The sequence below is a fragment of the Dermacentor albipictus genome, chromosome 7 (genome assembly GCF_038994185.2).
Source record: "Dermacentor albipictus isolate Rhodes 1998 colony chromosome 7, USDA_Dalb.pri_finalv2, whole genome shotgun sequence".
Classification (NCBI taxonomy): domain Eukaryota; kingdom Metazoa; phylum Arthropoda; class Arachnida; order Ixodida; family Ixodidae; genus Dermacentor; species Dermacentor albipictus.
In genome coordinates, this window is record NC_091827.1 from 20,757,762 (window position 1) to 20,780,332 (window position 22,571).

A 22,571-nucleotide genomic window follows, 5' to 3' on the forward strand; every position below is an offset into this window, starting at 1 on the left:
CCGCGCTTGACGCATATCCTGGCGTCGGCGCCTGCAGCTGCGAGATTATTACCATTGCTAACCGCCCAACGCGCCGGCGCCGCACCTTGGGCCTGAGCGGGAGGAATGACTTTACCTTCCCGGGAAAGCATCGGCAAGCGAGCGCCGCCGTGTTTCCGCTCCACGTGCTGTGCATGTACTCTGTTAAACCCGATCGCCGAGCTCGAGCGTAGCACGCGTTCAGTCGAGCTGCATTGCGGTATCCATACGTCATTAGGTCTACAATATGTAGACTTCTTAAACCGTGGGAAATTTCCTGCGTGTAAGGTTATATACGGCGGGCGGTTTTGTTTTTATTTTTTTCTAGGCGCAGAACGCCCTTGAGAGGGCAGTGTAAAGCGCGATGCGCATGATGCGAATTTGCACGCGAACCGTCCGACCTGCCGCATGCGATACGATTCGGGACACATGGTCCACAAGACCGGGGACGGGATAGTGGAGGGGAGAGAGGGAAACGATCACGGTGTACGTGACACCCCCCCCCCCCCCGAACCCTGGCTACGCCCCTCCGCCAACTAACCAGCTCTGATTGGCTTACGGGGCTGCTTGGGCTCCGCTCTGATTCGCTCAACACACCACCACTGCTTATAATTTGACAGTGTTGGTGTCCAAAGTAGCAGCAGTAGATTTGGGCGAGCTGGCGCTTTACATAAGCGCAAGGCATGCAGCGTACTGATTGGAGTGACACGGTGGGCGGATCGAGCCTTTACTGGATGAATTTAAAAAAAAAAGTGCATACCCACCTCAGATGGTGAGGTGTGCATACTATGGTGATCATTCATATCATCTAGATGAATACCGAAAGCAAGGATCCTGAGTGTTTCATTGAACAATGTGGACCACAAACGAAATGCAATCTCGCTGCAAAATTTGACAGAAAACATAGTAGTGGTAAGTGCAGAACGTTCTTTTAAATATAAAATAATAACCAGGTCGCCTTATAGTGGGACATAACAGTTCTCTTAAGGAGGGATTAAGCAGTCACCTGTGCGAGTTATTTGATACTGAATAGTTAGTGTGAAAATTAGGAGCTAGCTACTTTCTGCTATTCTCCTGTAATGCAGGTGGAAATATTTAGACAGCATTTACAGATATTTTTTTTCTCTTTCAAAAGTAAGCAAAATGTTGCCAAGATTGACCAATGTCACATTGTGAGCCAAATATTCTTGTTCTTTGCTTTGTTGTCAGTCCTGGCTATAGAATGAAAAATTTCTTCCCTAGAAAGTTTTTTTTTTTTTTTACCTTGTGCATCAAGCACATTCTTTCTATTGCTTAGTCTTCTTCCTCTACTACCACTTGGAACAGGTTTTCCTGCAGTGATTGCTGCCTCCAGAAACAAAACACAATTGCCATTGCCTTTATTTGTGCTCTGTGCTTTGGGTTCAAAGTTGCCAGTGGTTGCTCATCTGTTTCAAAAGATTGCTTTGCCACGGGGCTTGCCCTGGAGGTGGTGGAGGGGGCTCCTGTTCGGACTTCTTTCGTGTCACAAGGGGTGGGGTGGAGGAGGAGGGCAACATTTAATTGGCACCTGAGCATGTCTCCCCTAGGAGAGGGGAGCCAACTCGCAGAACCTGTTTTCAAAGCAACTCCGCTCAGCCACTGTTCCTCGCATTCTCACCCTAATCTCAGTTCTGTCTCTGCGGTTGCGAGAGGGACGTCACTTGTATCTTTTTGTTTCCTGGCCTACCAACTGTTCATTCTTGACTCGCTGATTAAATTCACAGCTGAAAGAAAGAAAGAAAAAAAAAGAAAAAGAACAAGGACACAACCACGGACGTGCCCAGAGAGCTTTATGTGTGTAACAAGTGAGGAGAAATTGCGAGGAAGTGCATGCGTAGGAATTCTGGTGGCTCTGAGGGGCTGGTTTCTAATGAACCCCGCCTGTGAGATCTGCAACCTGGTTCTGCAAGCCGCTGGCACAGGGCAGCCCTAATCGCGCTTGTAATTTCTAAGGTGGTGTGACTTCTGTCGCTTTTTCACCAAGCTGCGGCACGATGAGCACGTGGCTTTGAATCACTGAAAGGTTGTTCTTTTCATGGGAGAGTGTAATAACAACAGAAGTGGCACGCTATAAAAAATGAGCTTTCTAACCCCCCCCCCCCACCTGCAAGGCTTCCTTGCCTGTTGCAAGAGCCTAGTAATCTTGTGTCACGCAAGGCCTTGAGAAAATCTGAGGATAGATAGGGGCACTATCTCAGCATTGGTTCTGTGGTACCTCTGCATGTATCTATTATTTAGGAATATCTTCTTGGTGCTTGTTCCTTTCTTTCTGTGTGTGTGTGTGCGTGTATGTATGTTACAGCATTCTTCTTGTTTAAACATGTGCGGAGTCCAAACATACTTTCTAATGTACAGATAGAAATCTGATGCCGCATTATACCTGTTGCTAGGTGTCCCGCAATATGAAGGCAGTTCACTTGGCACTGTGCGAGTTCTCAAACGAGCAAAATATGTCATTTGTCATGTGTTTATCTAAGAAGTAAGGCTCTGCAAGGAGATATCTACAATCAGTGCGAAACAAAGTGGTACATTTCTGCGCGCACTCACATCACGTTTCGAGGCCTTTTGGAGAAAAATACGAGGGCATACGCGTGTGAACAAGACGGCGCCTTTGTGCGTTCGTGCTAGCCAATTGCATCACGCCGTCGCCATTTGTCACTGTCAGATTGCAGCGGCTTAAAGCGGCGTGCCTAAGATACCGAGCCAGCTGGCTTCCTAGCAGTGCCCCCATTTGCCGTGTGCAGTGCGACCAGAAGGAAAAAGGCTCATTCCACTTTGCCGCAGTGTTAAACGAGATTGGGAGCCGCTTTAATAACTCAATCCTTTACGCCCCAGTTACTGGGAAAGCCACATGTGGTACCCACCCTCCGAGGCTCCCCACCCCCTGCTGCTCTGGTTTTCTTTTGCAGCTAGTTCTTATCATCTGGCCATATGCGTGTGTGTGTGTGCATGGAGGCTTAGTCTCTTGCAAGCACCCTTCCTATGGCAACCATTCGTTGAGGAACTGTGGGACATGTCGCGCAGTGCACTGTTCTCGTTTGTCAAACACCATGCTCGGTATTGCTTGGCTCATTTTGGCTACCTCAGATTCCTGTTTGACTTTGTGTTTCTCGAAGTTCACTGCAAAGTACAGGACTGCCTCATATGTTGTTCAACAAATCCTGGTGCTGACTTGTTGAATGCAAGTGGTCTGGGTAGTTTGTTGTATCACTATCGGATAGTGTTACTTCCACTTTCCACTGTCATCATGTCCACTTTCATTAGGATCATGTCTGTTTATTGGAACATTCACCATTACTGAGTGACTTTGTAATTATGGCGAACTTAACTTCAGCATAGTTAAATTGTGCGGATGTATATAAGTGCCGATATGTTGCGTTTGCACTTGAGCATGCTTTGTCACTGCATGCGTATGTGGCTGTTGTGTAGATGCTTAATGTGCAGTGCAATGCCGTTAAAATTCTTTCGGTGAGACTTTAATTTCATTGATATGCTTATTCAGGTTAGTCATTTGCATGGTTTCAATGATGTGCTCTCCAGCTGAGGTCGTTAATTCACCACTTTCAACTATACTTTCACTCTTGTATGATATGGCATCCAGAGTGACCCTTTGTTGCACTGATGTCGCCATGACACTTCTGCTGACCACCCTGTTCTGGTCACTATGTGCTGTCTTGTGTGTCCTCTAGAACAGCACATTCTGAAAAATAAAAAAATAAGGTTTGCTTTTTTATGTCCTGATCCAGTGACTCTTGCTAAATAGGTGTATGGTGGATGCATTTACCTGGAAGTCGGACATTGGCCCTTGGAAATACTGTGCATGTGAACGTCGAGCATTGGTCACTGAATACTTTACTGGCCTCATAATAGGTTTTGCTGATTTAGTTTGAAAGGTGCAATTGGTCTCACACTGTTTTCCTTTCTGTCCTTGCAGCAAAAATTCTGAAAAACGCAAAGAGAAGTCACGGGACGCAGCGAGGTGCCGGCGCAGTAAAGAGTCAGAGATCTTCACTGAGCTGTCACAACAGCTGCCGCTTCCGGAGAATGTGGCCTGCCAGCTGGACAAAGCCTCGGTCATGCGTCTGGCCATCAGCTACTTGCGTCTACGTGAGATCCTTGAGCCAATAGCTGGTAAGTGCAGCCTCTATTGCCAAGTCATGTCGACATCAGCGCGACTAAATGTCATTTTGTGAAGACATTTCTAGGGTTTGCTAAGTTCCATGGTAGAGTGTATAAGTGCAACTGAACGAGGACATAGAAGGAAACAGATACACAGACACAGCGCGTCACGAAGCGCTGTGTCTGTGTATCTGTTTCTTTCTACACCCTCGTTCAGTTGCGCTTATACACTCTACCATGGATTCTAACCAACTAGCCGGCCAGCGTGTTTTAACCAAGTTTGCTAAGTTGTTGCTTTGAATAAAAAGCACTGTTCTCCCTCATGAAGCCAACAGACAATGAAGCCAAGGAAAGCTTACGGGAAATTATTTTTTCTGTCTATATGAAATGGATAAATAACGAACAAAGGGGAGATGAAAGTAGACAAGATGTCCCACAACTTTCTTATTTTTTCGCATTGCATAGCAAGGGTCGTGACTTTGGCAGCATTGATGCCACATGGTAGCATATAAGGGCTTATTGGTGAGTCGCTCCTAAGTTCCCGTGGCTTGCAGTTGAAAAGATGAACATTTGCCACATGTACCAGGTATTCATGTGGTGTGTAATTTGTGGCACTTCAGCTCAAGAATCGAATGTTGTGGTGCAATGTAAGCCCTCGTGAGTGTATGGAAAAACCAAAGCAATTAAAGCTTTCTTTAGTATTCCTTGTGTACTATTGCTAGAATTATTAGCTTTTGTAGTCAGTTGCAGTAGCAGTCTTATCCACTTTGTGCTGCCCTCTTTCCTCTGGATACATAATTTTGTTACTGTTGTGGTGACCAATAGTGGCAAAGTTCTTATGGTCCATTATACATCAAACGTGCTGCTGCAGTCGACTGCTGCTTGTCTATTCTGTGCACTATGTCCCAACCATGTTCATATCTTCGTCTTGGTTCACACTAGACTTTTATTATCTTATCCACACTGCTTTTTATCTCTTAACATTCTGTCTCTCATCTTCATTTTTTTTTTCTGTCGGTATCGGAGGCTAAATCCTCAGCAGGGAAACTAAACAAGAACAGGAAGAACTTAGTGAAGACAAGCGCTGGCTTCCAACTGAAATTCACTTCTCAAAATCAACATGTATGCACATATGTTTTGATTATAAACAATCCATATAATCGTTATGCAACTCAAATCTTCAAAAAGGCCTGCTACTTCAAACCAAGCTAAAGGATTACTAAGTGGGCATGCAACTGCCTATGCATTCCAAACAGTAGCATATTTCTTTATCTGGCAGTTCTACAGATGGCTTAGTTACTGACCACCCTTAACTATTGCCTCAGCTTCTGGTGCTGTATTCGTCTCTGTGCCTCACAATCACTTTAGTATTCTTGAAGAGGTGGACACAATCACACTGCCCACAGTGTATTGCAAGAAAGCCCTGCGCACAATTAAGGGACACTGAAGACAAACGCTAAATCAGCTTAAACTGATAAAGTATTCTTCCAAAACTCTATCTTTGTTAATTTCCCGGTGACACGATGATTGCTGAAAGAGAAAATGAAAGCCAAACTTCAGATTGTGTAGCTTCACATTGAAAGCCCAGCAGCTCTAAACCAGTGTAACACCACGGCTTCAATGCATTTTCCTTTAATTTGGTCATTTCGGCATAGTAAATGTCCTTGAAGCTTGCCAAGTTCATTTTTTGGCTCCTTTAAAATGTAACGTAGTCCATCTTTACTGGTAAAAAAAATTCGCTAAGGCCGGAGTAGCTGCCTTTAAAATCCATGACGTCACAGTGAGCTAGTGCAAGAACTTCAAAGTGGTGCCATCTCCCTTTTCTTTTTTTTTCTTCATTTTGAGTTCTTTCTAGCTTGCTGGCTGAGCCTTTTCTATTGACAAGAGCGCCTTTTTTAGTATTCAAGATGCTGAATTCACTAATACAGCTGAAGCTGTTTTTCTCTTTAAGGCATGCCCTGTAAGGCATCTGCTAAGTGTGTGCAAAAGCGATTCAGGCCTTCTGTTGGTGTCTAAGAAATGCGTTGGCCACATAAAACTGCTACCACCACCTAACACTGCCTCCTCTAACAGTTGCCAGTGAACGTGCCTCCTTTGAAGAGCCACCCTGGCATACAAACACCAAACGCCTTGTCGTCCGAGCATTTCCACATGCTTCTATTGTAAAAGAAGCTTACATAGACCCTTTTGGTTCTTTTGTACGACATCAAGGGATTAGGTACAGCTGCACCTTTTAGTGGCAGTCATTTGGAAGCTGGACATGATTGTGTTGTCAAAAGATTACCTCTGTGCTCAAGCTTATCTTTTGCTATCGGTGTCTTCTGCCGTAGGTGGAAAGTTTCAGGTTGAGAAGGTTTAGCAGACTGGGAAGCCAGTGAAATGATGGCACTGGCAACTGTTTCTACTGTTGAAGTGCCAGTCCTGAAAAAAGCTTATAATAAATTTGTACATGCATTTACATGTAATTGCCACTATATTGTCAAGGATTGAGCTTTTTGAGGCTTCGTGAAATCTGGGCTAGCTAGGTGATTGGAATGAGAATTACCAATTTCTGGGATTTTATGCCGTATCCCATCTACAACATCTAAAAATTGTCTTACAGGTATTCTTTAACTTTTTAAGTACAGAATAGAGGCTATCCTTTTGAACTTGTTTTACTTCCGATAGGATGGTAATAATGTTTCAAGTGCACTAAAACACCAGAAACTCACGCACATCTGTGCAGTTTCAACACAACTGGTCAGTTATCTGTGCAGCTGTAGGTGAATAGCTGTGTATATCACTCTTTTGTCTCTCGACAATGCTAATTCAGCAAGCAGTACTGCGATTGCATTGTGCACATTCCTGCATTCTCTCTTTTGTTATTTTCTAGAACCTTTTGTGTAGATTCGCTATTTATTCATTCACATTAAAAAAACATATGCTTGAACTTCTTCCAAATAGCTGGGGTCTCGAATTTGGCAGCCTTGATGCCTTGAGGCAGCATAGTTGATACAGCACCGCATGCTTAGTGCAGAAGGTATGGGTTCCACTCCTACCTGAGGCTTTCTGTAATTTTGTCCACTTTTCCTTGCCCTTTCCTTATTATTTCTTAATTTGAATTAAGCATAACTAGTTCCCCTACACTTTCTCTGGCCTCATTGTCGGTTTGTTTCATATGGTAATAACTATCAAAACACTGAACCCTTCAGATCTCATCCTTGCTCACTACAAAAAAAAAAAAAAAAGCTATGTATTTTTTTCTCTGTTCCACTGGTGACCTTTGGAACATAAAGATTGTGAAGTTTGATGAATGGAACGTATCACATCCAGAGACTGCAAGCCTTTTGATTGCTTTTCCGGCAGGTGTGATGCTGATAGGACCACTTGTACCACACAATTGTCGTCTTTCCCACTTCACAAAGTCAACAAGCCAGTAGACATTGCGTCACGCTCTGTTGACTTCTGGGGCGCCGTGCGAGGTGATTGTGGCAGCTTATCTCCCAACGCCTGGATTCTTGAGCAAACAGCACAAAACTGAAGGGTCTGGCGGGAAGTCAACCAACACTTGCGATCATAATGCACGTGCCCGGCTTTCGGCACAGTTACCGCATTATCTAACAGCGCAACTTATAGTTTGTTGAACCATAGCTTCCTTTATGCTTCCATCAGTGCAAAAATTGCAGGGTGCCAGTCGTCGTGCCTAGTTCCAGCACTCACCCCCAGTCGGCGACACCAACCCAGAATAGAACAGACACTGTTATATTGCGGCACCCACTAAAGCTGGCCTTTTTTTCTGTGCTGCTTCTGTACCATTACTGAATCTGTTTGCCAGCAACAAACGAGCGTAACAGATCACTCTCATATATCCTAAGAGGCGTTCTTGCACATTTACATATTGAAGTTGTATAACACACTAGATGAGCAAAAATGTGACATTAACTTTTAAAAGTGCAATACAAAAAAAAAAAATTGCCTTAATTTGCAGCTGCAGCTTGTAGACCTTGCACGACAGCGGCTTCCGTGCAAACGTTTTGGCAATGTTTCTTGTCCATTACGTTTAGCGCAAAGTTAGTTTATAGAGGACGGATGAACCTAGTCAGGACCATCTCCAACAACTTACCATGGTGATTGGGGCCTGAATACTTGAAGACTTTATGCTGTCACAGCACTTGATACCATTTTTGCCGTGGTCATGTACCAAAAATTGCAATCTTGCGTGCATGATCAAATGGCACTGATCGAGTGCCAAGCTTTCTAGATGTGGTACACAGTTTCCACTACATGTTGAGACGCAGCCACATAAATCTTGTGATTGTCCGTGAAAGTGTGCAAAACGAGAAGGGTGGCTGATTCAATTCTTTTGTAGCTTGCGGCGCATAACGGTACAACCTTTCGACCATTGCAATTCTTTACAAAAGTGACTTAATTTCTAAAGCGAACTAAGAGACTGCTCATTACAAAACACAACAGCGAATTTGTTAGGACAAGCTCATCTGTACTTTTTCTTTGGAGGGTATGCCTGTAGCCAACTTCACAGATGGAAGCACCTTTCTGCTTTACATACAGCAGCTGCTGCTTTCCACTCATGTTATGCGTTGACCTCAGCCACTGCTTTATCCAGGCAAACAGGTTTTTGTCACACTTGTTAGACTTCCAGATGTGCACAAATTACCTTCACACACTTTCCGCATGCCGGCCACTGCTCGCAGACGCTTTGATATTGCCCCTAGAGAGGGTGCTGTTAGCCCAGACTGAAAATGCGAGGAGGCCAGGCGGGGAGGTTGAACAGCACCACCGAAGTGATTGCATGGTCACAGAAAGTATACAGGAGGCAGTGGTTGAACCTACTATGTAGGCACAGTAGTCTGGGTCATTCGCCATTATATGACTGTTGCGATAGTTGTAGAGCTAATACCAAACACAAACGCACAAATTGTGCTGCAGCCATTTTGCTAAAACGAATGTTTACCAACCGTCTATACACTCCTCACTTTTCTCATTTTTGCTTTGTGAATTTTCATAATAATAATAATAATAATAATAATAATAATAATAATAATAATAATAATAATAATAATAATAATAATAATAATGTTTCTTGTTCTTCAAAGGCGATACACATTCACAGCCACACCAAGGCATGCAATGTTCGTGGGTGGGCAGGTATAGCAACACTACAGAAATATCTATGCATGTATGCATCAAATGCTTTGCATAGAAAAACTCCTTTGTTACTTATCTTCGTTTTGGAGCGTATTTAGTGAACATGGGCATTAATACATGTCCTGACATTTGCAGTTTGTTGATAAGGATGTTTAAAGTGAAAGCTTATTTGCTACAAGTAAGAGGTTCAGGACCCACAGCTTTGCGTTGCGCATTTTCCCAAAGGAATGGAGTTGTTCAAAGGACAGGTGGCATTGTGCTTTCTTCCTGAGTGTTATGATGTAGCTGGGTGCATAGTGACACAATCATCTCTAAACTTGAGACAAAATCTATTCAGAAAATGCTAAAAAAAAAGAAATTAAACTGTTCCTGGGACACTGCGCTCACCAGTGAATATGGTGAACAAGCTATTAAGTAGCATTAAAATACATAACCAGATATTTTCTTTAGCGCCAAAATTTGTTATTTATTCTCTTTAATTCAAGGAAATGGCAAGAAACATAAGAAGCATGTTTTGCTTAGGTTGTGCCTTTTCTGTTTCGTTAACAAATTACTCAGACTGAGAATTATTGCTGCTGTACTTGTGGAGACAAAAGGCACAGGTCTGAGTAATGTTGGCAGCTCCCTTTATTTTAAGTATCGATTTTTTTGTTCAAGTTTGCAGGGCCCTTAACCAAGATAAAGAAAAGAGAGAGAGAGATTAAGAAAACATTAGCAGATCTGTACAGACTCTTAGTAAATGTGCTAATGCTGTCTTTAGTAAGAACAGCATAAACTGAGGGCAAGCACCTAAGGACCTGGAGGTACTCATCGTAAAACTAGCATGCAAGAAGAACAAACATAGTTAGTTTACAAACAAGTTTACAAACAACCCGTGCCCTTTGTTCTTTGTGCACGCTAGCCTTACCATGAATAATCACCAACCTGCCCAGCTTTCAGTTATTCTGTGACCTGCAAGTAATGTGCAGACACAATCTTTGGCTAATGCTGGCGTCTTCGTAGAAATGAGCTGAGTCTGCAGAACTTGCATGAAGATCCATAGAAAGCCTGAGAATTCTCTTTGCCATCTACGGCAGTGCTAGCCTGCTCTACTCAAGGTGTTTCTCATCTCATTTCTCATACACACAAATTTCCCATCTGCCTCTGGTAACTGTTTGAAATTGCTTATGCGTACGCACACACAAATAGCACATACATGCATGTGTTGGTACACATATACTCTCTCTCTCTCTACAGCATATATATAACAAAAACTGCTTGTGGATGTAAGGTTACGTCAAACTACGCATTATGCAGCTGTCTTTGTGCCTCCAGTATGTGTCGCACTATGTTTTAGTCGAAAGTGCGAGCCGTGCACCCTGGTGACTTGTTTCTGGTCACAGAAACAAGTCACTCTGCTTATTTGGGGGCAAATGGGTTTGGGTTTGCGACGCCTACAAAGTGATAATTACGCCATACTTTACTACAAAGATGTACAAGACTTAATTTTATGTAGAACCGCATACTTGTTTCTTTGTTTTTCATACTTGGCTCGCTAGTTTTTGTTGGCAAGTACAAGCAGGGAGAGAAGTCTTTCCGACCTACATAGTGTTGCGTGCTACGTATGAAATGGAGTGATATGGAGAAAATTTGAAATGGAGAGATAACTAACTAGCCACAAAAATTCCAGTATTGAATTAAAGTCGTTGGCGACATCAATTTATTTTTATTTACTCTTTCGTGCTTATTGATTGATTGATTGATTTTTTTTTTGTAACTGTCCTGGTGGTTTTTGGAGGTATGCAGGTGTAGGTAAGCTATGATAAATAATGACAGTGTGGCTACATTTTTTTTTTGGTAGATGTGGCCAAATCAGCAGGCTGCAGCCCTTACGATTCATCAGTTCTGGAGGCCCTGGATGCTGTCCTGCTGGTGTTGTCGACCGATGGAGAAGTTGTCTACCTCTCGGACAATGTGGGACGCCACCTCGGCCTCAACCAGGTTAGTCTGATGCTCTTCCTTTGTCTGCTCGCATTTCTCTCTCACATACCTGTGATTTGGTGAAGTGTTGCGGCACTCAGTCAAAGGTAAACATGTGGCAGAGGGGTTAAACCTAACTAGCTTGGCATGGGCTTACCATCAAATAGTGTTGCAACGCGTGCTTGTTTGTGTGGCATCTTGGAATACTAATGAAGCAGATAAAGGTGAGGATATCAGAAGGTCACATCTTTGTTCATGTGCCTTCTTATGCCCTTGTCCATATGCGCTAAATTAGTGCTTCAAGATCCCATCAAAGTATTACCTTTGTATGTGGTCTCCATTTCGCAGTGCACCAATGCCTTGCTGCTAGCAGTCCTTAAGCTACATTTAAGTGCAGGGTAGCTTAGAGTTGAGTGTCAAGACATTGTAGGCTTTCTGTTGATGGTTTTTGCTGTCGTTTTTTGGTGCATAATCTATAGGGCTTTTGGGGAAATTCTTTTGTTCTTGTTCGGTGTGAAAGTGGCAGAAGAGGGAGTAGTTGGTACACCATCGGCAAACCAAGCACTTCCGATCATAGGTGCTGAGAGTGAGTTGAGGAAAGAATGGTGTTAGTTGTATGAATACTAGTGAGAGGTGCACTTTATCTTATGTATTGCATTGTCTAGGTACAGTAGAGTGTTTAGTTGCTCTTTGTCTATGTCAATGCAGAAATCTTAACACTCCTGCCTGTATCTTTTGCGGATGTGCAACGTTGCAGGCTGCCCATTCTTCCATGTGGTATTCTCATAGGTGTCTGCCAGGAACGTCTACAACAGAACAGTGAATCTAGGAAATGGAATGTACATAAAGAACCTGAAGACGCAGGACGACCTCGACATGGGCGCAAAGCATTGCGGCATTGATGTAGACCTGTGACATCATGTCACATGTTCTCACCACTCATGCACCCAAGTGATGTCCTTATGGCCCGCTCCTGTGGTCATTCTGCACACATTTTTCTTTAACTCTCCGCATAACAGATAGCTTGAGCAACCTGCAACGTTAATCCTCTTTGAGATATCCCACTTGGTTTGCTCTCACCCTATCTCGGGCACTCCATTGTGGCATTGCTTCGCTCGGATACGCAGTTATTTCCAGGTGGAAGGCACACAAGTAAGCTGCTGTCAGCAGCCTGTGTTGCGTCCATGTTTGCTCTCAGACGTGTTTGCATAGAAGCCTTCTCCCCACTTCGGAGAAAGTCAGTCTGCCATGCATTTCCAGGAAGGGCAAGGGCCTTTCTCTGATATGCTCTGGCCCATGGGAGACCAATGGCCTCAATAGATAAGCCCGGGCCCGTTACAAACATTACAGAACTGCGAGATTGCCAACACCACCAGATTTTGATTTCTACTTTCATTTTTTTGAAAGCTGTCTGCCTTGTTTTGACATAAAAGAAGGCTAAATGGAAATGAAGAAGTAGATGCAACATCAGGATAGCGAGTACATTGAATGTTAGGATATCCGTCAACATCCTGTTGCAGAAAAAGAAAACATAAATAAAAGATGTTTGTTTTAATTAGACAGTGGGGTTTCCCAAGTCTTTTACATGTCTATTTTCCATTGAGCCATTGTAATCACTAGTATGGGGTCCACCATGCTCGAGCAGTTTGCGAGCACCCCGCTTTAGGCAGTAAGCCCGACACAACTCATTAGCAGAGAAAATCTCATTTTGAAATTGAGCCGACCTTTCTCAAGCGGGAAGCATCAGTGATAATATTGCTCGATGTGTAAGGTATTGTGTTATTCGTAGGCTTCAGCTGAAAGCTCATTTTCGTAATTGGGAATCGCACAGTGAACTCGCATTAGTTCAAACTGCGTTTAGTCGTAAATCTATGTTCGAATTGTAACAAGCTTTGATATTTCAAAGCTGCTTAAAACATGAGAGAGAGCACAGCTGTGATGCAATGCATGAATATACGTGAATAACACACACCTAAAGCACATCTTAGGCTTTCATCTAATTTTTGACAGTGGCGTAGTGGCTTTGGTGTTGCCCGAAGGCGTGGGAACAATCCTGGTCGTGGCGGCTGCATTTCGATGGGGGCAACATGCTAGGACGCCTGTGTGCCATGTATTGGGTGCATGTTAAAGGACCCCTGATGGTCAGAATTAATTCGCAGTCCCCCGCTATGGCGTGCCTCATAATCATATCGTGCTTTTGGCACGTAAGGCCCCAGAATTAGGGAGAAAAAAAACAGGGAGGCTTTTATCTACAGTAGCCAAATAAAGTCAGGTTACATTCTACATCAGAAGTTGAGGATGCAAGATCTTATACCTGGCTGGATATTTGAACAGATTGGTCACGCAGCCTGGAATTTAAGTCGGTAACCTTGATTAGTACGTGCGGCACACTCAGTCAGTGCTGTACTTTCATTGGCTCCAGGAAAAGAATGAGCAGGAATACAGCTTTTGCATGAAAGTCGTGCCCCATAATCTTTTGATGCTGTCTGTACTTGCATATCAAGCTGTGAAAAATTTTCGAAAAGATTTTGTGAAATGGGAAGGCAAAAAAACATTAAGTTACATTGAAAAAAAAAATACATTGAAATCATCAGAACATAACTAAAGTTACTAGAGTTAAATTTACTGGAATTTTGAATTTTTGTGTACAATTTACTGCAAATGCACCATTTATTTAATAAAAACATTTGAGCAAAGACGACATTGTCTAGAATTTTTCTTAGCACTAATTTGACAATGTTTTGTATTACTCTCTGGCCGAGTCTAATGTTGCAAGCCTTGATGCAATGTTGACTGCTTGCTGCAGGTTGCTCGCTATGTGAAACAGTGTTTAGTAATAGTCCTGTAGGTACAAGTGCCATGAACACACCTGTGATGCACTGAATATTTCTGTTACAGAATGTCATGCAAATGCACTTTTTGGTGATCCAAAAGATTCTGCGAAGGTATGGGCTAGGGTTCACATGTGGACAAATGTAGGTCTTGCATTTATCCTTCGTGTGAAGTTGTATGAAATTAGCCTTGTTGATGCAACGTGAAATAAGACGCAGTGGGTAGTATAAGTGCATCATCCTCAACAGCTTGTTGAAAAAAATGCACTTGTAGCGACTTCTGGGGCTGCATTTTGTGACAGTTTATTCCATCTTCCATTCATAGTGCCCTTTATCATTGCCTCTGATGCCACCATGCTGCTGTTGTCACTAGGACAAGCAACTTGGTGTGACCGATAAGAATAATAAAAGATGAGATAGGTTATTACAAAATACAGCCCTTGGTGCTCTTGCAAAACAGCACAGTTGCACACTATTTGCTTCAAACTTAATGGCTTCCTATGACTACTAGTAATAGCAGATTATTCATCTGCATGCTTTCATCAACATTTTGTAAATCATGTAGTGTACGTATTACTTCTTTTTTTTTTTTATTACAAGGTGCAAAAATGTGTGTGAAACCAAGATAATCATTGTGTGACTGAATAGTTATACATACAGTATATTGGTATATAGTGAAGTCGGCACTCCATGCATATTTGCATTCAACAGTAACACACCACTGGCACATCTTATCAGACAAGTTTAGCAGTAATTTTTGTCTACGTTAACCATTGCAGAGCATTTATCAACTGTGTTGCAAACACGTGTGCTTCATAAGCTTGCATATGAAAGTAATTTTTGTCTACGTTAACCATTGCAGAGCATTTATCAACTGTGTTGCAAACATATGTGCTTCATAAGTTCGTATATAAGCAAAGTGGTCCTTTGGCATGTTGATGCCTTGAGCTTGCATTTTGTAGCAACCCTTCTTGCTTCGATTCTATTGTTTCCTTATAATTGGTTGTGCTGAATGAGCAGCAGTAACTGCAGCACAGTGGTGTGTTAGCTCATGATGAAGAGCAAAATGAATGAATAAAATATTGTGAAATTGCCCCTGGCATAACATATTTAAAGTCATGCTGCCTGTGTTATTGAGCTCCCATACATTGGTGCCTTCTGCCACATATTAAAGTAAGCTATTGCATAAAACTCCCACGTAATTCCGTTTGGTAGCAGTGTTTTTTTGTTGAGTGCCTGTGATTCTCTTAAGCTTTGCAAGTTCGGTAGTGCGGCTACCAAGCACACCTCAAAAGTGTACAAAAGCCTCTTTTGAGAGGTATGCTGGACGTGAACACTTGTATGGGGCTTTATTAGTGCATCACTCTTTATTTTTTAATTTTTTTCATTTGCAAATGCAACAGAAATTCTTTCAGTGCTCAACAATACCCTAGCCTCACACAGTCTGTGGCATCGTCTTTCACTGCTGTGTCTCCTTCTTCCTTCATGTGTTTCTGCATGTTAAGCATGTTGTTTCTGCGCTCGCCACACCGTCAGGTGGACTTGATGGGTCAGAGCGTCTTCGACTTCTGCCATCCCTGCGACCATGACGAACTGAAGGATGCCCTGCTGTCCAAACCTGAGGGCTTGCACGATGTGTCCCCCAAGCCTTGCCATTTCCTCATGCGCCTGCGCTGCACCCTGGGCAGCAAAGGCCGTGGGGTCAGCGTCAAGTCGGCCTCTTCGTACAAGGTGAAAGAGAAGGGGCGCTTGATGCGTGCTTCACACACTTTTATGGAACAGACGAATGTGCATACCCATAATGTGCATACCCTCAAGTGTGCTTGCACACTTGGGATTAATGGCTGCTGGATATTCGAATTCTGTTCAGTTCAATGCTTTATTTTTCTTTCTGTGAAAAAAAAGCAACAACCACAAGAAGCTACCGCAGCGAGTGGCTCGATGCCCCTGCTGAATGACAGCATTGGATGGTTGGCAGAACGAGAGTTGAATACCCAGTAAAGATTTTACATGGATGATTCCAAACATTTAGAACACAAAACTGGGAAGGCAACCTTTGTGCCTAACAAGCAATTATACCAAACTGAAACTCCTTCTACACAAATACATAAATTGACAATTTAATACATTAACATATGTATCAGAGGTTGAGGAATATCTACATGCAATACTCCCTCTCACTTGATTCTGTGCTTTTTTGGGCGACTAAATAATCTAACTGTATGATGATCTCGTTAAAACCAGCAGTTTCTTCCTGAGAGAATTACTGACACCTAAAATAATGACACTTGGCATGTGTGACAGCTGTGAAACACTTATGAAATATATTAATTTGATGCTAAAGTTGATCTCAAAATGCCAGATATGACATCATTGCCATTATGGTAATGTTACAATGCAGAGAAAAATTTGCTGACATTTTGTAGGAATAGGACATTCCTAGGATAGCAGTGATGGCATTCTACTTGATCGCATTCCAGTGGCAAAAGCATTTGTGTGCTCTGTGGGCTCACTCCACGTCACCCTGTGCGGCAGCAGTAAATTTCCCCAAAAGGGCCTTCACGACACAACATGACTGCATGGCAATAGACCCACCGCAGGTTCGAGCACCAAGCCAAAAGGCCTGGCCAGCTCTTGCCGTACAAATAGAGCTCTCTCCCAGGAGTACAAGACGTCTAGGGCAGTTATGTATTTATTGCCTAGAACACTATGCCATAAAATACAATACAGCACTTAAACGCACGGAGTACTATTGGCGTCCGCTGCCTCCGATGGTGGAGGAACGTAGGTGCTGCATCGTGTCGAACAGTGGCTCACACCCGTCGGCCAAGATGTGTTTGCGGACACTACCTAGCGCTTTCCACCACTGATTCTGGTCAGCGATGATTCGGACACACAGAATGTGACTCACCAGGCACCTGTGACTACCACAAGGGCAGAACACAGAGCCACTGAGCAAGCCACACTGACGATAGATTGCAAAGCACGCGAATGTCCCAGGGACACGAAGAGGTGGTCGCCCACGTACCTTGTCGTTCGCCTCTTGTGGCCGATGCTTGTCCTTCCCACTGCTCAACTGCAGAAGTTAACTGTAGTTAAACTATACATTGTGACCACACTCCCCTATCAGGGCATCTTCCCTACATCATGCTCCACTTGGAGGGCTGCATAGCATGACACCTCGGGACGTGAGCGCAACACCTGGGAAAACAGCATGGGGCCAAAAAACTGAAATTTTGGAGCTTGCCTCGCGCACTAGTGAATGAGCCCAGAGCTGGAGGCACAGCAACAACTTCACTGTTGAATACAATAAAAATCTGTTGAATACAATGCATTATTCCATTAACAGGTCAGTGTGCTTTAAAGATACTGTGAGCCAACATTATATGTTCACGCTCTACGCAGGAATTTATATTTTTGTTATGCAAGCAAGAGGTGCGGTTACTCAAACTACTTTGTCAGTCAGCATACAATCATTATATAAGCCCTTGTGCTAGTACTTCCACGCGGTGCACACATAACCTTTGTATATATATCCACAAACAAATCTGTTGAGATACTGACTGCCACAGCAGCAGCAGCAGCCACACCAAAAACCCAGGATGGTAGCCGAAGAAAGCTTTGCTTTAAAAATTTGGAAGGCGATTCAACCTCTTGACGTCGATCCAAGACAACGTCTTCCTCGGTGAGTTGGGAGTGAGAATGGGGCGGAGTCACTGGCACGCGGCACTCTATTGCATCACCCTCTGCGTGACTGGAGCAGGAGCACTGTTGGACTGCCTGAATCTTCTTATACTGCACTATCTTCAGGGTCGGCCCAAATTTCATGCTGTACATACCCACGGAAACAACCCACATCTTCTACATCGCACAGACCTACGGGAACTCACTAAGAAAGCCATCGTTTTTAAAAATCAATCGTTCAGCACTTTCAGCTGGGCCAGGTAACAATGTGGCAGCTTTGTGCATTGTGGCTTGGAATCCTTCTGCCTTTGCTGATGGTGAACTGCTCCCTCTCTTTTCAGTTGATGCAGTGTGTGGGCACACGTGTGCTGCGTGATGTGGTCCCCAAGCCTTGTCCCGACGAAGAGCTGCTGTCGCCACCGGCGGTGGTGACCAAGGAGGAAGACGAGACGCCCGTGTCATCACCCATGCCGCACCTGCCGATCCGCGTCATCATCCACGAGCGGAGGCATTTCCTGGTGTGTGTGGCTCAGCCGATCCCGCACCCATCCAACATCGAGGCGCCCCTGGGCTCGCACACATTCCTCAGCCGTCACAACCCGGCCATGTGCTTCACGCACGTCGATGAAAGGTGCGTCATTGCTCTCTATTCAACAACTGCTATAAATTAGGAGGAGGCCACTAAGTTGAATATTACCAAATGGGGCTGACAGTCAGTGAAGCCAAGGAAAGCACTTCACAACGAAGTGCTTTTAAAGGGCAACTGCAACGAAATTTCACTTTGGCAAAATTGGTTTTGGATGAGTACATAGTTGTAATAAAGCAGACACGCCTTTGTGTTCTCGGTGGCACCTTGGATCAGAAGAAGAACGACAACCCATGCATTGGTTGTGGGAGAGCTTGTGCTGTTTGCTGATGCTGCAGGGCTCTTCAGCAATTATTGCCATCGTAATTAAACCTAATTACATTTGGTTGAGGTTAAATGTACTAGTTTTTATGCAATCTTGGCAAAGCCGCAGGGCTGGTAATTGTCAAATTTTCTGATTAGCAGCTTTTAAATAGTGCCTTAGCATAAGCCTAAGCAAATGTGAAATTTTGCATAGAGGTTGTTCCATATTTGTACTATTTGAAGCTATGCTTTCTATGTGGTCTGAATCTTTAGCTGCAACGTAAACAGCTTACTCCATTTTATACACTGCAGGTGACACTGCGAAAGCTATGCAAGTGGTTAAATCACAGAAATGCATCACTCTGCATGTTGTGCTGTGTACTGGCCTGTAGTCTGTAACGTCTTCCACAGATTAACTTCTTCATATGTCAGTACTATAATGCGCTATGGCAGTGCGAAGGGGTTAACATTGTGTCAAATTGCATAATACAGTCAACTTTCATTAATTTGACCTTGCGGGACAGCAAAATTTTCTCAAATTATCAATAAGGTCGAATTAACAAACGACGGCAAAATGAATCGATTCAAACCCTTCTTTTTATTCCCTGAAGTAGTCTGTCGTCGTTTTCAATCCAGCATTGTATACTAAATACAGACTTCAATAGAGTATTACAGTAACTATAAATAAAAAACAGGGAGAAAGCGGGAGATGGAAATTCAAGACACTTAGTAAAACGAGAGCAAGTTTAAAAATAACTATACATGACGTTGTTGGCCAAACTTCAACACACGTCGGCGCTGACAAAATTTCCAAGTCATTGCCCAGGACACAGTGCAAAGAGTCACCATCACTGCAGGACAGGTTGCTGCCGTCACTGTCATCACCTGGGGAAGCAGTAGACAGTAAATTATATTGCTGCTTGCCGGATTTCATGTGTATTTAAGCTTTTAGTAACCCCTGCATGCATGAGGGGGTGCATGTGGTATTTTAATTCACCGTTGCAACATGCCATCACGTTCGAACTAAACAAGTTTTCCTTACACATTGATGCACAGTTTCTCCCCGGGACTTCCCACTGCATTCAAGTTGACAAGAAGTCGAATTAATTGAGTCAACTGCATTCAATACTTTGAGAAGCCTTGAGGTTCCAGCAGGCACTGCACTGAATTTTGATTGGGAATACGGGCGGCACGTTGCAGAAGTTGTGCATCGAGTGCGGCTGTACACAGGTGCCGCTCCGCCCGTTGTTAGGTCCAGATCTGCAACGTGAAAATTTTTTCGCATGTGACTACAATGTGCAATGAAGCCAACCTTCCACCAAATTACAATTTCTTACTGTTATGTAGCATGCGCCATTTCTAGTCATGTACAAAAACGCAGCATAGTTTCACACTTACTTGAGGTTGATTAAAAAGAGCCCACCCAATTTCACATAGTAAATTTTCTTAGAACTCTGCATGCATATCTGCTTTTATGGCCACAAGCATTGCTTGGGCAATCCCTGAACTGCACTGTACTTGCGCAGTGCCCGTCAAATATGGAGGGAACATGCAAGGACTGTGTTCCTTTGATGGGTTTCTGCTGGACGTACACTGTTGGCCACTTTTGTTCATAGGACAGACAAAACGTTCTGCCAAACTATTTAATCTGTTTCAAGTGAACCGCTTCATGTGGAGATGTACACAGAAACCTGAAAACATGCACTGCCAAAGTCCCCCACTATGACATGCCTCATAAGCAAACCGTGGTTTTGGCACATAAAACTGCCGAATTCTATTAAATTTTCAGAACTATTACCTGTGGACCTCATAATGAAATCTACTTTAACCTTAATGATAAAATATGACTGATTACTGGTTTCAAACAACGGAACCTAGCACTGTGTGGTCTCAGTGACTGAGTGAACGAAGCCTGTTTCTCTCAAAATTTTGCAGTCTTCATTCTGACAAAACCGAGTGCACAACCTTAGTTCATGCACTCGGTTTTGCTTTAACTCCGTGCCTTTCTTGGACAAACCTGTTAAAGTAATTTCGTCTCCCTTGTACAATTGCTGACTGGAACACTTCGCCATAACATTGCCTTATATTGTTATTTTTCATTATGTTGAGCAAGTTCTGGGCAATGGCGATTTAGCTTGTTTATAAATGTATAACCTTCTTAATATATTCTAGTTTACCAGAAATGTGGACAGCAGCAGCAGTGCTGGTAATGCCAGCTGGTGGTGCAAAGTTTAAACAGAGGACACAAAGCTATTATTGTAGTGTCTGGCCATATTCTACTTAGCTCATCCTTTAAAGTAGTGGCTGTGACATGATGGTTAAATGTGCAGCATTCTAAAAAAAAAAAAAACTTTCTTCTACGAGAAACCCCACATAACACAAAAACATGTCTAACGTGTTGTGGTTAGACAATATGTCCCAAGATGCTGCTTCCAGTGTTGCTGCTGTTGTTCACGTCTCCGCTAACCGGGTGCTCCGTAAAAGTTAAAGCGTACATGGACAAGGTAAAACTTTATTTCTGCAAAGCACCAGTAACATGTCTTTCAGTGCTGTGGCACAGCTGGTGAGGGCAGGTTCACCCATCCCAGCGCATTGAAGGTGGCAGCACTTTGAAGTCAATGAAAAGTGTTTCGCGTATCTTGTGAGCATACAATATACATTGCGTGTAGGCGGAGATTTGGGAATAAGCGAATTAACCCGCATCTGCCACGGTAGCTCAGTTGCTATTGCATTGCGATGTTGAGCACAATGTCGCACATTTGCTTCCGGTGCCGCATTCTGATGTGAATGGAATGCAAAGACGGCTGTGTACCGTGCATTGAATGCACATTAAAAAACTTCATTTTAGAAGAACTTGCTGTTGGGCTACTGGTAACTCATTCTGGTAAAACAAAACTGAGTGCAAAAACACACCCACATACACGTGTATGCAGATGTGCTTTTTGTGCTCTAATTTGTTTTAAAGAATCTCAGGTGGTCGAAATTATTCTGTAGTCCCCCACTAGGGCATGCCTCCCAATCAGGTCGTGGTTTTGGCACGTTAAACCCCCAAACTTAATTTAATTTAGATTAGCTCTGTGCTCTTTTTTCGGAGGCTGCTGTGCCATACTTGCACATCCCTTGTGCTTTATTTTCTGCCCGCTTTATGTTATGGGTTCAACTCTGGCAAGACGACATCATGCTGAGCGTAGACATATCGCATACAGTGAAAGAGAAGGAAGTACTTGGCAGTTTATTTTATTGTGGCCTTACAGTAGCCATTCTACATACCCAAGTGCATGTATGAACATCAGAATGTGTTTATAACATTGTATGTTTGAATTACATTCAAACATGTAGCAACTTATAGCAAGTTTGTTTTCTTAAGTTTTCTGCACTACCAAGTCGTGCAATGCATGAAGCATTGTAATTAGCATTGGCGTATAGGTGTAAGGTGAGCACTTGGTAGTACCTGCAGTTGGCTTTATGCCAGTTGCTGTGAACGCCGCAAGAGATCAATACGCTGCCTATGAAACAATGCGTAACTCTTATGCGAGAGTTTCAGGAAATCTGATACATTGTAGTTAGGCAGGTTTTGTTTGTGTGCAATAATAAGAAGAATAAGAATGGGCTGGGGTGCGTTTGGCAGGCATTCTCAGATCATGAACAGCAGGTTACCATTATCCCTCAAGAGAAAAGTGTATAACAGCTGTGTCTTGCCAGTACTAACTTACGGGGCAGAAACCTGGAGGCTTACGAAAAGAGTTCTACTTAAATTGAGGACGATGCAGCGAGCTGTGGAAAGAAGAATGATGGGTGTAACGTTGAGTGGATAAGAAGAGAGCAGGTTAGGTGAGGGAACAAATGCGAGTTAATGACATCTTAATTGAAATCAAGAAAAAGAAGGGGGCATGGGCAGGACATGT

General features: G+C 43.3%; 1 protein-coding gene across 1 annotated transcript in view; it reads left to right on the forward strand.

Moving 5' to 3' along the window:
• Positions 1-22,571, forward strand: part of LOC139047730 (hypoxia-inducible factor 1-alpha-like) — a 250,417-nt gene that overhangs the window by 122,358 nt on the left and 105,488 nt on the right. The window contains exons 2-5 of the mRNA XM_070521744.1: positions 3,974-4,170; positions 11,144-11,283; positions 15,630-15,824; positions 18,119-18,408. Coding sequence (XP_070377845.1) covers positions 3,974-4,170; positions 11,144-11,283; positions 15,630-15,824; positions 18,119-18,408 — 822 coding nt within the window. The remainder of the gene's footprint in view (positions 1-3,973; positions 4,171-11,143; positions 11,284-15,629; positions 15,825-18,118; positions 18,409-22,571) is intronic.